General features: G+C 51.7%; 1 protein-coding gene across 1 annotated transcript in view; it reads right to left on the bottom strand.

Moving 5' to 3' along the window:
- The window catches only part of B4GALNT2 (beta-1,4-N-acetyl-galactosaminyltransferase 2 (SID blood group)), a 32,036-nt gene extending 16,842 nt beyond the window's left edge, over positions 1–15,194 (bottom strand). The window contains exons 1-4 of the mRNA XM_062175072.1: positions 15,171–15,194; positions 12,477–12,599; positions 7,222–7,377; positions 6,766–6,950 (exon numbers count right to left, since the gene is read on the bottom strand). Of these exons, the coding sequence (XP_062031056.1) occupies positions 6,766–6,950; positions 7,222–7,377; positions 12,477–12,599; positions 15,171–15,194 (488 nt within the window). The remainder of the gene's footprint in view (positions 1–6,765; positions 6,951–7,221; positions 7,378–12,476; positions 12,600–15,170) is intronic.
- Positions 15,195–15,726: the final 532 nt, after the last annotated feature.

The following is a 15,726-nucleotide window of genomic DNA, read 5'->3' as shown; positions in this document are numbered from 1 at the left end:
TTATGGACAGGAATTTTTCAGTGAATATATTCCTGTTCTCTTTTTTTATTAGTTGTTTTTTTTTTTTTTTTTTTTTTTTTTTTTTTTTTTTTTTAGTGAGTGATCAGGTATTAACTTTGTTAATGAACTAAAAGGAATGACAAATTAAGCAAATTCCCATTGTATCAGGGAAATACGAGTGGATGGAAATAAACTGCTTCTTCTTCACTAAAATGCCTCAAGTTTGGAGAGCTGCAACTTTGCCATGCTCACCTATAGATTCAGTGTAATAACCACATGAAGGAAGCTGCAGCTGGGGTAGCTCTTCACCAGAATGACTCTCGGAAGTAACACACGAGAATGGTAGGAAAGGCGGAACTCGGAGAGATGGCTGTGCTTCTAGGCTGTGTTCCCACAGGGGAGGAAGGTTGTTACACGAGGCCAAGGCGCAAAGCACAGTGCCAACACAGCAAGAAGCAAATAAGCCAACGGAACCGACCCAAGTCCAGGAATACGTATTGAGTATGAACAAAATTTTATACTGAATTTTCTTTTTCTCAGATTTATTTATTTCTATCTATTTATTTATAGGCAGAGTTACAGAGAGAAAGAGAGAGAGAGAGAGAGAGAAATCTTTCATCTGCTGGTTCACTTCCCAAATGCCCAAAACAGCCAGGGCTGGGCCAGGCGTAAGCGAAGAGCCAGGAGCTTTCTCTGGGTCTCCTACGTGGGTGGCAGGGGCCCAAGTATGTGGCCCATCTTCTGTTACTTTCCCAGGCGCATTAGCAGGGAGCTGGATCAGAAGTGGAGTAGCTGGGACTTGAACCGGCGCCCATATGAGATGCTGGCATTTGCAGGCAGCAGCTTTACCCACTATACCACAACACTGGCCCCATGGAATTTTCACTCCATTTGTTATCCATTTCTGCAACATCTGAATTTTCTAAAGTGGTATCAAATATAGATACATTGAAATTCAATCAAGGTACAGAAAAACTGGCAGGAAATAGACCTTTACTTCCTCCTGGGCAACTTCTTGGAGTTCTGACTCACGAAATCTGATTCTGGCCCGGGACAGCATTTTCAGGCAGTCATTAACAGGAACCATTGTGGTAGGAGATCACTTATAAATGTTGTTTTTATCAGATGGCTACAAAGCTTGTACACTGTTAAAACTGCGTACTGAAGTGCAGACTGTTTAAAATTGTAATTGCAAGAGCCTGTGACCCTGGTCGGGCCACATTGAAGAACAATTCAAGAAAGGGCCACAGACACAATCGAGAGAGCTAATGGCAAATAAGAAGTGAGTCTCTCATCCGTATCGCTAGTGGCAACATGTCCCTTCTCATCCCGACAGGCAGGTCTCCTGCTCCAGCACACAGCTTGGGGTGGGGGCAGTGAGCCCCTGAGGCTGTCCCTGCCTTGGCCTGAATGGCCCCCAGCAGGGCTGCCTTCCTTCGCCTCTGGGTACAACAATGGAAACCAGATAGACAAGCTTTTCTTCTTGCCCTAGAAAGTAGTCCCAGGAATTCTGTGTGCTTTGTCACTAGAATCTCCTTGAGATGCTTGGCTTTTCGACAACACAAAAGTGTGTATGAGGGCAAAGCTTGAAATATTTACATGTACACCAGAACTATTTTTGCAAGTCTACACACTGGAAAACAGCACTGCACGGGGCTAGCATTGTGGCGCAGCAGATTAAACCAGGGCTTGTGATGCCACCATCCCATAGTGGAGCAGTGGTTCGAGGCCTGGATGCTCTCCATCTGATCCAGCTTCTTGCTAACGTGGCTGGGAGTGCAGAGATAATGGCCCCTGCCACCCATGCCCCAGACCGGGCACCCCCAGTGGTTTGGACTGTGAACCCCCAGGACGGTGAGCCAAAATAAACCCCTTTCCTTCATAAGTAGTTTCGTATCAGGTATTTTATTGTAGTAATGCTGAGCTAACACACCACAGGCAAAGAGGCAACTTTAAAGTGATACAATATTTATCTCATAGGAAGATATGATTTCTATTTGACAACAAAATCTCAAAACATATAAAGCGGAGCTGGCACTGTAGCAGAGGGTTAAGCCTCCACCTGTGGCACCGGCATCCCATATTGGTGTCGGTTTGAATCCCTGCTGCTCCACTTCCAATCCAGCTCCCTGCTAATGGCCTGGGAAAGCAGTGGAAGATGGCCCAAGTCCTTGGGCTCCTGCACTCAGTTGAGAGACCTGGAGGAAGCTCCTGGCTACTGGCTTGGGGTCGACCCAGCTCTGGCCATTACAGCATCTGGAGTGAACCACTGGATGGAAGACTTCTCTCTGTCTCTCCTTCTCTCTGTGTAACTCTGCCTCTCAAATAAATAAGTGAATCTTTAAAAATAAATATATATAAAGCATAATATTGAAAGAATTATAAGGAGAAACAAATCCACAGTCATCGTGAGAGATTTTAATACACAACTCTCTTCACGACCAACAGAGCAAACAAAAATGTAGTAAGTACCTAGATGATTTGAACCACACACAGCAAATCTGATAGACTAGATAGGCAATGAAGCGTGCATGCAATGATTTGCAGAATACACATTCCTTCCAAACATACAAGAATGTTTTCAAAACAGAGCAAACTGGGTCATTACACAAGTGTCCAAAACTTCAGTATATTTTTTTTTCCCCAAGATTTATTTATTTATTTGAAAGGCATAATTACAGACAGGCAAAGGCAGAGAGAGAGAGAGAGAGAGAGAGAGAATGAGTCTTTCATCTGCTGTTTCACTTCTCAGATGGCCACAACGGCCGGAGCTGCACCTATCCAAAGCCAGGAGGCAGGTACTACTTCCGGGTCTCCCATGTGGGTGCAGAGGCCCAAGGACTCGGGCCATCTTCCACTGCTTTCCCAGGCCATAGCAGAGAGCTGAATCGGTAGTAGAACAGCCGGGACTCGAATCACATGGGATGCTGGTACTGCAGGCAGCTGCTTTACCTGCTATGCCACAGCACTGGCCCTCAGATTATTTTCTGACCCCAGTACAACTGAACTGGAAGTGAACAACAAAAAGATAACTAAAAAAATCCTCACATGTTTGAAGATTCACAAAGATATCTCCGTAACCATGAGTCAAAGAGGAGATCGTGGTGGAAATTAGACAACGGTTGGACTGAATAGTAATGACTAGGCCATATACCAACAACGCTGGGGCGCAGCTAAAACAGTACCTAGAAATGTACGGCTTTGAATACTTACATTAGAAAAGAAAGTCTGAAAGACAGCATGCAAAGCTGGCCTCAAAATAGAAACAGATCAGCAAATTAGACCTAGGTACAGTAGAGAGAAAGAAACATAAAAATGAGAGTAGAATTTGATAGCCAGGAAACAAACACTAGAGAGGATCCTCAAAGCCAAAGTTGTTTGATTTAAAAAAATGAATGAACTCATTGAAGAGATCAAGAAAAAGCAAGGACAGAGCTGGCACTGTGGTGTAGTAGGTTAAGCATCTGCCTGCAGTACCAGCATCCCACATGGACACCGGGGTTCAAGTCCCAGCCACTCCACTTTTGTTCCAGCTCTCTGCTATGGCCTGGGAAAGCAGTGGAAGATGGCCCAAGTCCTTGGGCCCCTGCACCCACGTGGGAGACCTGGAAGAAGCTCCTGGCTCTTGGCTTCCAATTGGTCCAGCTCCAGCCTTTGTGGCCACTTGGGAAGTGAACCAGAACGGAAAACACCTCTCTCTCTCTCTCTCTCTCTCTGTCTTTCAAATAAACATGATGATAAATAATTTTAAAAAAGAACTAATGAGATTGGTCAGCACTGTGGCGTAGTAGGCTGCAGCACCAGCATCCCATGTGTGTACCGGTTTGTGTCCCAGCTGCTCTTCTTTTGATCCAGCTCTCTGCTGATGGCCTGAGAAAGCTGTAGAAGATGGCTCAAATGCCCGGGACCCTGCACCCAGGTGGGAGACCCAGAAGAGGCTCCTGGCTTCGGATCAGCTCAGCTCCTGCCATTTTGGCCATTTGGGGATTAGACCAGCAGATAGAGGACCTTTCTCTCTGTCTCTCCCTCTCTGTGTGTAATGCTACCTCTCAAATAAATAAATAAATCTTTAGAAAAAAAAATGAATGAATGATTTTATGCCAATAAGATTGGAAATGCAAGGGAAATAAGCAAGTTCCCAGAGTAGAATACAACTTACAAAAACAGATTCAGGCAGAAAAAGAAAACTCCAAATAACCCTGTAAGTATTAAATAATTTGAATCTGAAAATAATGCCCCACCCCCCCACCCTGACCCAGTGGCTTCCCTAGCATATTCTACCATATTTAAGACATGCAAAAAATTGCTAATTTTTGCTTTTTAAAAAAAACATTTATTTTACTTATTTGAAAGGCAGAATGACAAAGGGGGAGAGAGAGACAGTGAGAAAGAGACCTTCTGTCCACCAGCTTAATTCTCCAAATGGTAGCAATGGTGGGGCCTGGCCAAAACCAGCTGAAGCCAGGAGCTAGCAGCTTCTCCCGGGTCTCCCACACGGGTGCAGGGGCCCAAGGACTTGTGTTATCCTTCACTACTTTCCCGGGCACATTAGCAGAGAGTTGGATGGGAAGTGGAGCAGCCAGGACTTGAACCAGCACCCATATGAGATACTGGCACCGCAGAGGCAGGACATAATCCATTATACTATAACACCAGCCCCAACTTTCACCTTCATTCCATTACCTATACTTCCAAAAAGCAGGAAAAAAGGGAATATACTCCTGCTTATTTTATAAAGTAGCAAAAACATTTTAACAAAACCTGACAAAGAAAAACCACGATCAGTTTCATTCACAAAAATAGATGGGTGCAGGTGTTTGTTCCAGAAGTTAAGAAGCTGGTTGGAGGGGTCATTTGTGCCTGGGTCATCTGTGCCACCTCTGACCCGGCTCCCTGCTAATGTGCCTGGACATCTGGCCCAAATACCTGAGTTCTGCCACCCAAGTAGGAGACCTGGATGGAGTTCCTGGCTCCTAGCTACAGCCTTTCAAGTCCAGGCTCTCTCTCTCTCTCTCTCATTGCCTTTCTAATACTAACATTAATACTAATACTAACACGAATACAGATGCTGGTTAGGATGCCCCTGTCTCATGTCAGAGTACCTGGGTTAATCACCCAGCTCCGCGCCCAATTCTAGCTTGCCACTAATGACAACCCCGGAGGCAGTCATGGAGCATGCTGCTGAATTCCTGCCACCTGCCTGGGAGACCCAGGCTGAACCCAGGTGGGGATCACTGCAGGCACTTGGGGAGTTGACCAGCAGATGGGAGCTGTCTCTGCCTCTCTTCCTCTCAAATAAAGAACTAGTTTAAAAAGAAGTAACTGCAAAAGCCCTAATATAGCCAGTCTCCAAGTGCCCCCCAAAGTCCTCTGCCTCCAGGTATTCACACCTTTCTGTAGCTTTTTCCCACAGGGACCTGCAGACCAATCTCTATACAGAGATTAGATGACAAAGGACACTGTGGCTTCCAACAGGGTGGCCTCCTCTCTGAGGTCATTTGCTGCCATGCGAGCTGCTGCGCATAGACAGCCCCCTGGGAAAGAACCAAAGACTCCAGCCAACAGGCACACAGCGGATCCTTAGGCCCACCCACCCTGCAACAGTTTCTTTTTCATGAAATTGTATCACATAGGTTAACATTTAGTCAATTTATGATTTTTTTACAACATTTCCTTAAGGGGGGCAAGGGTCACAATGCAGCAGGCTAAGGTGCCATTGGGGATTCCTGCAACCCATATCAGAGTGCCTGGTTCCAAACCGGCTCCTGCTAAAGTGCCTGAGGGGCAGCAGGCGATGGCCCACATGCTTGGGCCCCTGCCACCCAGGTGGGAGACCCAAGAGTCCCTGATTCCCGACTGCAGCCTGACCCAGCCCTGCCTTTTGCTGGCATTTGGGAAGTGAACCAGTGGATGGAAGATCTCAGCCCCGCCTCCCCAGTTAATCTGCATCTTAGATAAATAAATATTTTCTGGGACTGGCACTGTGCTGCGGCAGGTTCAGCATCTCATATGGGCAAAGGTTTGAGTCCCAGTTGCTCCTCTTAAGATCCAGCTCTCTGCTAATGGCCTGAGAAAACAGCAGAAGATGGCTCTAGTCCTTGGGCCCCGCACCCTCCTGGGAGACCGGAAGATCCTGGCTCCTAACTTTGACCTGGCCCAGCCCTGGCAGTTGGAGCCATTTGGGGAGTGAACCAGTGATGAAGATTGATCTCTTTCTATCTCTCTCACTCTCACTTTCAAATAAATAATAAATCTTTAAAAACACAAATAAATATCTCTTTAAAAATGACATCTCACAAACTCCTCTTTTGCCTTTTCACAAAGTGCCTTCCGTCTGTGTTTTATGATTGTCCTAGAGGTTTTTTTTTTTTGTTTTTTTTGTTTTTTTTTTTTTTTACAGGCAGAGTGGATAGTGAGAGAGGGAGACAGAGAGAAAGGTCTTCCTTTTTGCTGTTGGTTCACCCTCCAATGGCCGCTGCGGCCGGCGAACCGCGCTGATTCGAAGCCAGGAGCCAGGTGCTTCTCCTGGTCTCCCATGGGGTGCAGGGCCCAAGGACTTGGGCCATCCTCCACTGCCTTCCCGGGCCATAGCAGAGAGCTGGCCTGGAAGAGGGGCAAACGGGATAGAGTTTTAAGAAATACAAAGAAAACAAACTTGGAGGATAAAAAGACATAAAATACAGTCTGATCCTTCTTCGTAGTTTGCAAGAATTAACTTAGACTTCTAAGTCTGCGTTCCCAGTCAGCCGCTCTGTCACTCCTCACAAGCTCTTTCGCGCTCGGGCGCCGGGGACCGACGCTCCCCGGGGCCTCGCGTCTGTGCGCAGGGACCGAAAGCCGAAACCCCGGGGCTCTGTGCGCGCGGTGTCGGAAGCCGCCGAGGGGACCCGCTGCCGCTGCCCGGCTGCGCTGCCCACGGTCCCGCGCCAGGTGACCCCCAGACCTCGCGGCTTGGTCATGGGCACCGGAAAGAGACCGGGCGAGTCCCCCAGCTCCGAACCCAGCGCTCCCAAAGCCACATCCCTGCTGGCGACTTGCCCACCACGCATTTCCGACACATCCCCGACCCAGGCAACCACCAAGTCGAGAGTTTCCACGGGGTGTGTGTTTCTATCCTGGGGACTCCGCGCGCGCTGTCCCCGCGCCCCAGCCACCACCCAGGCGGGAGGCACCGCTGACTCAAAGTTAAACGGGGGCCGCCGGCTCCCACGGCCTCCGCACCTGCCTGCTCTGGAGCCCGCGGAAGGCTCGGACGGCTTGAGGGGAGCGCAAAGTTGGCCTCGCATTCTCCTGTGCTCCGGGGACACTCACTGGCCCGAGGTCACCGCGAGTCCCGCCGCCGCCGCCGCCCAGCACCAGCCGGGCAGGTGGAGGACGCTGCAAGCGTGTGGGGCGGTCCCCTCCCACGTCACCCACTCCCCGCGCCCGCCCAGCCCCGAGCCAGAGCGCTCAGAGATGTTTATGGCCTTGGGGTTCCTGGGTACGGACCCGCCTCAGGCCAGAACCCAGAACGCCAGAGAGCGACACTTAGGACCTCTGCCCAGCCGTGTGGTTTGGCGGTGAACGCCTTAGCCACCTCGTGTGGTTTATTCAAAGCAATGGCCCCCAAACGGGAGAACGACTCTTGGCCCCGCGTTTCAAAGAAACTGAGGCAGCCAGCTGGTAAATGGAGAAGCTGCCCTTGAGACCGAGTCTGGCCGACCCTGAGCCCCCTAACAGAGTATTTCCCCCCCCACGATGCCTCCGCTCGCCCGCGGCCGGCCGGACGCCCTGGTGGCGGTGGGGTCCGAGCGGACAGCTGGGAGCCGCCGCGGCACTGCAGAGATTCCACGTCTTGCCCCAGCGAGGAAAGCGGCTGAATGCGGAGCGCGGTCCGATTCCCGGCTCCGAGACCAGCGGCGAGCGCAGCACCGCCCCGCCCCCGCCCCCGCCCCGCCTCCTCTTCTCGTCCCCCGGAGTCCCCGGAGAGCGCCCGAGGCTCTGGCACGCCCAGCTAAGCTCCGTACCTGCGCCCACCAGCCTAGCAGCCTGGCCCGCAACTCTCACCTGGGCTCGGGTTCGGCCTTTGTCCCGCCTCCAACCCCATTTGGGTCCCGCTGCCCCCTCCACCCGCTCTGCCCTGGGGAAAGACTCACTGCCAGTGTCCCTGTGTTAGGTAGGAAGTCAGGAATTGAGCCCCTGTGTGTATGAGAAAGGCCTGAAGCTCAGCATCTTGCACTTCAAAGTCCTGCCGGATTCCTGATGACCTCCCAGGTGGTCCCAGCCCTTCCCCCCTAAGGAAAGCTCCCAGGAGAATTCTCTGTCCTCAGGACCAAAGGGGTTACCTGATAACCTGGGCAATAAGACCTTCTCAGCCCTAAGGGAAGCCCCCCTGCTCTGCCTGGGCGCCAGCAAATCTGGGGAGGAATTTGCTAATTTCCACCCAACAGATCCTTCTGCCAGGACTCTCCATCCTTTGTCCTGGAGGAGAGGGGGAGGTGGGTAAACAGACTCCCTTAAAAACCTTGGGAGTCCAACCGGACTGCGCGCTCAGCCCTCTGCCTCTCTGCTGAGCCGCCTGCCTGGCCTGCCCGGGTGTGTTCTCTCCACTCAACCATGTAACCTCCCTCTCCCCCAGTCCGGGCCACTGGGTGCTCGCTCTCTGTCCCTTCCATTCTGACGGATGCCCTGTCCCCAATAAAGCCTTATCACTCCGCTCTCTGTCTCATGCCTGAATTCTTTCTTGTGTGAAGACAGGGATCCCACAGCGTCCACGGCCTTCCCTCCGGTAACACCTGGAAGGAAACTGATGGATTTCAGGTGCAATGAGCATTTGCGGAATGCCTTTCAAAAGACAGGCACGCACCCAGGACCTCTCCATAGTGTGCTGTGACCTAGCTAAGTGCAAGCCTAAGAATTTTTTAAGAGGCCTAATAGCAAAAATGCTTGCAAAGGGGGTGGGCTAGTTACCTAATGTTTAAGACCTGGACTTCCCATTATCAGAGTGTCTGGGTTGGAGTCTGGGCTCCAGTTCCAGATTCCAGATCCCTGGGTGATTGGTTCCCTGACGCCCACATGGCGGATCAGGATGGAGTTCCTGACTCCTGGGGAAGCCTGACCCACACCCAGCCCCACCCCCCCAAATAAGCAAATATTTTAAATGTTTGTAAACTGGGCAGCGTTTCTATATATATACAGTATTACTTAATTACATGCTGCCATGTCCTAGAAAGGATTTAAGGATACAAGGTAGTGTAAATAGAAGGGAAAAAGGACAACCCCATGAATCAACCAAGTGGCTATGGGAAGGGAGCAGGAGGAAGCACCAGAGATCCACGGCCTTGTGCAGCTGAGTCCCAAATTCAGCTTCCCAGCAGCCAGCAGAAGGCAGAAACCGCTGGTCCCATCCAGGGAGGTCCCCCATTGTGCCGCAGCCGGTTAAGTCGCCACCTGTGTTGCTGTCGTCCCATCTAGGAGCCCCAGTTCAAGTCACGTCTGCTCAGTGTCCAATCCAGCTCCCTGCTAATGCCCCTGGGAAGACAGCAGAGGATGGCTCCCAAGTGCTTGGTCCCCTGTCACCCACATGGGAGACGCACATGGCTCTTGGCTCCCGGCTCTGGCTTGGTCCAACCCCAGCTGTCATAGCCATGTAGGGAGTGAACCAGCAGATGGAAGATCTGTGTGTGTCTCTCCCTCTCTCTCTGTCACTCTGCTTTCAAATATATACAATGAGTCCGAAGAAGGAGAGGTGTCTGCGGTTCCAAGGTGGGCTCTGTGCGGCTGATGAGGGTCCCTGCCTGCTCTGGGGATGACTGGCTAGAAGTGAGGTTTGGCCAAGGGAGGGTGCATTTGTCCATTTTCCACCTGATCAGGAATTCCACACAAGCTCTACACAGGAGAGCCAGGCTGTGGCTCTGGGTGTTTAGACTTTTGGCCACGCGGTGTCCACTGCCACCTGAGAGCTACGGAAGAAATGGCTGTGCATCCCACCTGCAGCCATCTGCGGTCAGCCCAAGGGTAGCCTCTCCCAGTGGGGCCCCCGAGCTTAAGCACTGTGGCTGGCGCCATTTTGCCACTGTGACAAGACTGCCACTTCTCCATGGCTGTGGTCCCATTTCTGGCTGTTACCTTAGATGAACTGGCAACACTTTGTCTGATCTGAATCCCTGCTACTCTGCAATATTCCAGTCACTCCCAGTGTCCATGGGGTATACATACCTCTAGTACAGGTCTCTCTGGGCCAAAGGCCAAACTCTGTCTTTCACAATTAGATCTCTGTCATTTTGAGCCTAAAAGGAGAATCTTCACTTGGCGCCTTGGGAGCTAAGATCCACCCAACAGATCCTAGTGCCATCGGTAGGACCTGTTGAAGGTGTTCTGAGAAGACCCAGTAAGCCAGTGTTGCCTCCCAGTTTGCTTGAAACCGTGCTTCCTACCAGGAGAAGTGCTTGGGGAAGAAGGAGCTCCAGTGGTTTTGTTAGGAAGGAAGTCAGATATGAGCTTATGTGTGTGTGACAAAGGCATATGTCCAGCATATGCATCTGATGACGTTTCAGGGGGCAGCCCAGTGTTCATATCCTGCCCTGCCCCCTGCTGCCCCATAACCTGCCAGGTGGGGGTCCCTTCTGCCTGATAACCTTCCAGGTACAGCCCAGTATCTGCACTTCAAACGGGCCCTCCCGGCCTTTTCTCTAACGGGGGGGGGGGGGGGGGGGCAGCACCTGCTAGACTTCCCCCTGTCTGATAACTTCAGGGAGAAAACTCAGGTAGGAGTTTTTCTATTTACATCCTTCTGAACAAAGGACTTGTTGGATGTAAATATGAAAAATTCCTTTCTGACCTTCCCCCCTGAAGTTATCAGACAGGGGAAGCCTGGCTGGCAGTCACCCACCTTAGAGGAAGGATGGTTATCGGGTAGAAGGGGCAGGGCGTTTGAAGTGCAGATACTGGGCTGCACCTGGAAGGTTATCGGGATGACTGAGATGCGGATGCTGGACCTAGATGTCAACTCCTTAGACCTTTGTCACACACACATAAGCTCATTTCTGATTTCCTACCTAACAGAACCATGTCTCATGTCTTCATTCCCAGAGCCTCACAGGGGCTTAGCTTAGAACAGGCGCAGTTCACTGGCAGAGTAAGCAATGGCCAATGGTGTTTTCTCACCTACAGGGTCACCTCTCTTCCTCTTGCCCACATCCAGTCTTTGCTGGTGCCTGACAAATCATGTTGAAAGAAAGAAAGTGAGGGGCCTGCGCTGTGGCGTAGCGGGTAAAGCCTCCACCTGCAGTGCCAGCATCCCATATAGGTTGCCGGTTCATGTCCTGGCTGCGGTACTTCCGACCAAGCTCCCTGCTGTGGCCTAGGAAAGCAGTAGAAGATGGCCCAAGTGCTTGGGCCCCTGCACCCGCTTGGGAGACCTAGAAGAAGCTCCTGGCTCCTGGCTTCAGATAGGCAGAGCTCTGGCCATTGCAGCCATCTGGGGAGTGAACCAGCAGGTGGAAGACCTCTCTCGCTCTCTCTTTCTCTCTCTCTCTCTCTTTGCCTCTGTCTCTCTGTAACTCTGCCATTCAAATAAATAAATCTTTAATAAAAAATAAAAGGAATAAGGGAGGAGTCCCAGCTGAATGATTTTCAAGGAAGAAAGGAAGGAAGGAAGGAAGGAAGGAAGGAAGGAAGGAAGGAAGGAAGGGAGGGAGGAAGGAAGAGGAAGGTGAGTCAACTCTTCAGAGGATGCAGTGGAGAAAGACTCTACACTCTGGCTTTCCATCATGTTGTAACTCACTCAAGGGTCGGGCTCAGATGACGAGTCTGTGGCGTTGGTGCTGTAACAGGTGTAGATACGTGCTTTCTCCCACAGTTCCTGGATCCGGATTCCCTTCCCAGGACAGCTCATGGACTGGAATTTCTCTCCCCCAAGGCAGGTCATAGAAACTCCCATCTCCCCTGCCTTCCTCTGTCCACTTTGTCTGATAGAAGGTGATAAGCGCCCTGTGCAGCAGGGGTCCTGCGTCAGCCTGCAGCCCCCAGGGAGGAAGGAACGCTGCAGGGAAGCCAAGAAGAATCTGAACGGACAGGCCATGCTGAGCGCTGCCTTTCTTCCCCACCAGGCTACTAACGTTAGTGACCTCTTCAAAATGCCAGGAGACAGGGCTCGGGGCTTCCTGAGAGCCAAACGCACGCACGCGGCCCTGGGAGAGATGGGGGGGGGGGGGGGGCTGCACACCTCTTCCCCTCGGTCCGCTCCCTGGCCGTTGCTGCCCCTGTATCCTTTGTAGTATTCTGCATAAGGAGCCAGTGAGTGGAAGTGTGGCCCTGAGTCCTTCCAGCAACCAGAGCGAGGTAACCAAGCCCGAGGAGGTGGTGGTGGGAACCAACTCGGCAGCTTGGTGGTCGGAAGCACAGGTGAAAACCACCTGGGGTCGGCACCTGGCCCTGAAAGTGGGGAGCGGGGCCCAGTGGGGAGCGAGTCCCTGGCCTGTGGGATCTGCAGTCACCTCCAGGTAGATGGCAGCAGCACGGAAGGGGATGGAGGACGGACAGCTGCTCTCCCGCTGCCCCCTGACCAGCTGCTGGGGAGAAATCCCCGCACCTTCCCAGCCCATGAAGTCCTGTGTTGACTGTGGGGCGAGAGCAGAGGAAGAAGTTTGGCCAACACATTATATGTCATTTGATCAAGCATGAGGATTAAGCTTTGGGTGTGTGGGGTTAGGCTATGGGTGTGTGCGGTGAGGCCATCACAGAGGGCAAAGATCCTACAGAAATGGTGCTGGAGTGTTGGGAGCCGTGAAGCTTGTCAGGCTCCCACATGCTAGCCCTCTCCCAGGAAGACTCCTCCTCCCACCCATGCTGCTTTCCTCTGACCTGTACCTGCAGTCTCAAGTTAAATGTCACTTCCTTGGGTTCAGCATTGTGGCATAGCAGATTAGGCCACCGCCTGCCACTTTGGCATCGCACATGGGCACTGGTCCATGTCCTGGCTGCTTCACTTCTGATCCAGCTCCCTGTTAACATGCCTGGGTAAAACAGAGGAGGATGGCCCAAGTCCTTGAGCTCCTGCACCTTTGTGGGAGGCCAGGAAGAAACTCCTGGCTCTTGGCTTTGACCTGGCTCAGCCCTGGTTGTTGTGGCCATCTGGTGAGTGAACCAGTGGATGGAAGATCTCTCTCTCTCTCTCTCTCTCTCTCTCTCACCCCTTCTCTTTATCTCTCCCTTTATCTCTGTAACTCTTTTTTTTTTTTTAAAGATTTATTTGTTTGAAAGTCAGAGTTACACAGAGAGAGAGAGAGAGAGAGAAGGAGAGAGAGACAGAGAGAGAGAGAGGAGAGACAGAGAGAGAGAGAGAGAGAGGTCTTCCATCCACTGGTTCACTCCTCAATTTGCCGCAAGGGCTGGAACTGTTCCGATCCAAAGCCATGAGTCTCTTTCAAGTCTCCCACATGGGTGCAGGGGCCCAAGGACTTGGGCCATCTTCTACTGCTTCCCCAGACCATAGCAGAGAGCAGGATGGGAAGTGGAGCAGCCGGGACTTGAACCGGCGCCCATATGGGATGCCAGCACGGCAGGAGGCGGCTTTACCTGCTACACCACAGTGCTGGCCTCTATTTCTGAAACTCTTTCAAATAAATAAATCTTAAAAAGAAAGAACTCAGGCCGGCGCTGTGGCTCACTTGGTTAATCCTCCGCCTGCGGCACCAGCATCCCATATGGGAGCCGGGTTCTAGTCCCGGTTGCTCCCCTTCCAGTCTAGCTCTCTGCTGTGGCCCGGGATGGCAGTGGAGGATGGCCCAAGTGCTTGGGCCCTGCACCCACATGGGAGACCAAGAAGAAGCACCTGGATCTTGGCTTCGGATCGGTGCAGTGCCGGCTGCAGCGCCATTTGGGGGGTGAACCAATGGAAGGAAGACCTTTCTCTCACTGTCTGTAACTCTACCTGTCAAATAAATTAAAAAAAAAAAAAAGATCTCTTTGTAATTACTTGAGTTGAAGTTAATATTAAATATAGCAAAATCCTAAGTAAAAACTCTGCATTCAGGGACTAGATCTTTTTATTTGTCACGGAATGGATTATTGGTTCCAGTTCTTTTCCCTGTGAAAGAGTTATTTACTGCACCCTGGAGTGGCCTTGGAGTGGGCCATGCCCTCAGCTGTGGGCTTGACCAGAGAGTTGCTTTTAGCTAAACAGAGATCAGCAGATGGGGATTCACACAAAAGCTGGAAGTGGCCTTGTCTCCTGACGCCCAGTGATCTACCAACGGAGGAACTTGTCCAAGGTGGCTGCTGTCCTTTTCGCCTTGGCCCCACGAGAAAACTCAAGAAGCAGACCCAGACTGAACCTACAGCCAAGGCGGGCAGAGCAGCAGTCCACAGCAGGGCCACCCAGCTATGCCCAGCCTAGACCAACCGAACCGTAATTAATCTTTGTATCTGCCCGCATGAGAATGAATAATTGCTTATATTGTGTGGGTGGTTTGTTGTACAGCATTTTTGTCAAAAAAAAAAAAAAAGCTAAGACAACAGTCACTTCTAACATAACATGGGAGGGAACCCCCATGTTCAGATAGAGACAAGGTCAATTTTGCAGGTGAACACATCAGGCACACTCAGAGTGCTCCCTGCAGGGTCCACCTCCAGAGAACAGAGTAGGGTGAAGGAAACCAACGAGGGGTAGTGAAGCACTCGGGTAGCAGCAGCAGGAAGTTCCAACCAAGCACCTTGGACGTGAGGGTGCTATGGGCAACAAGGAGGATAACTGAAGCTGGCAAGGGCTGCAGCCACTGCCACACCTCTGGCTGGAAGAGGACAAAGGAGTGTGAGAGCTACAGGCAAGAGAGGGCTTCCTGGGGCACAGAGCAGGACAGAGGGGCACAGGGTGGAGGAACCGAGAACGGAGAACACACCGCACCATTCACAACTGGAATGGCTGGCATTGGATAATGGCTAATGAGGAACAATCTCCCATCTTAGGAGGGTAACACAATAAAGGCTTATTGATTGCTCATGTAAAGAGTGCTGTGCTTGTTCCTTGGTGGGTGGCTCTGTTGGGAGACTTTCCTTCAAAGGTTAATGCAGGGACTCAGCTCTTCTATCTGTGGAGGCTTCATCCTCACCGTGTGGCCCCCACAGATTGGAGCGCTCATGCGAAAGGCAGCTGGGTGCCCAACCTTGATCACCCAGAAGGACACACTCACCTCCCCCTCCTTCCCACTGACCATGGCTGGTTGCTGCATCCACTGGACCACAGGAGGTCAAGAATGTCATCCTGGGGTTGGCGCTGTGGTGCAGCGGGCCACCTTCAGTACTGGCATCCCATATAGGCAGCAGTTCAAGACCTGGCTGCTCCAATTCTGATCCAGCTCTCTGCCATGGTCTGGGAAAGCATAAAAGATGGCCCAAGCACTTGGGCCCCTGCACCCACATGGGAAACCCAGAAGAAGCTCCAGGTTCCTGGCTTCCAATTGGCCTAGATCCAGCTGTTGCGGCCATTTGGGGAGTGAACTAGTGGATGGAAGATCTCACTCTGTCTATTTGACAGGCAGAGTTACAGAGAGAGAGAGCGAAGTCTGCCATCCTCTGGTCCACTCCCCAAATGGCTGCAATAGCCAGAGCTGGGCTGATCAGAAGCCAGGAACCAGGAGCTTCTTCCGGGTTTTCCATGCAGGTGCAGGGGCCCAAGGACTTGGGTCATCTACTGCTTTCCTGGGCCATGGCAGAGAGCTGGATCGGAAGTGGAGCAGCTGGGTCTCA

The sequence above is a fragment of the Lepus europaeus genome, chromosome 18, assembly GCF_033115175.1.
Source record: "Lepus europaeus isolate LE1 chromosome 18, mLepTim1.pri, whole genome shotgun sequence".
NCBI classification, from domain to species: domain Eukaryota; kingdom Metazoa; phylum Chordata; class Mammalia; order Lagomorpha; family Leporidae; genus Lepus; species Lepus europaeus.
This window is presented reverse-complemented; position numbering and strand designations above follow the sequence as displayed.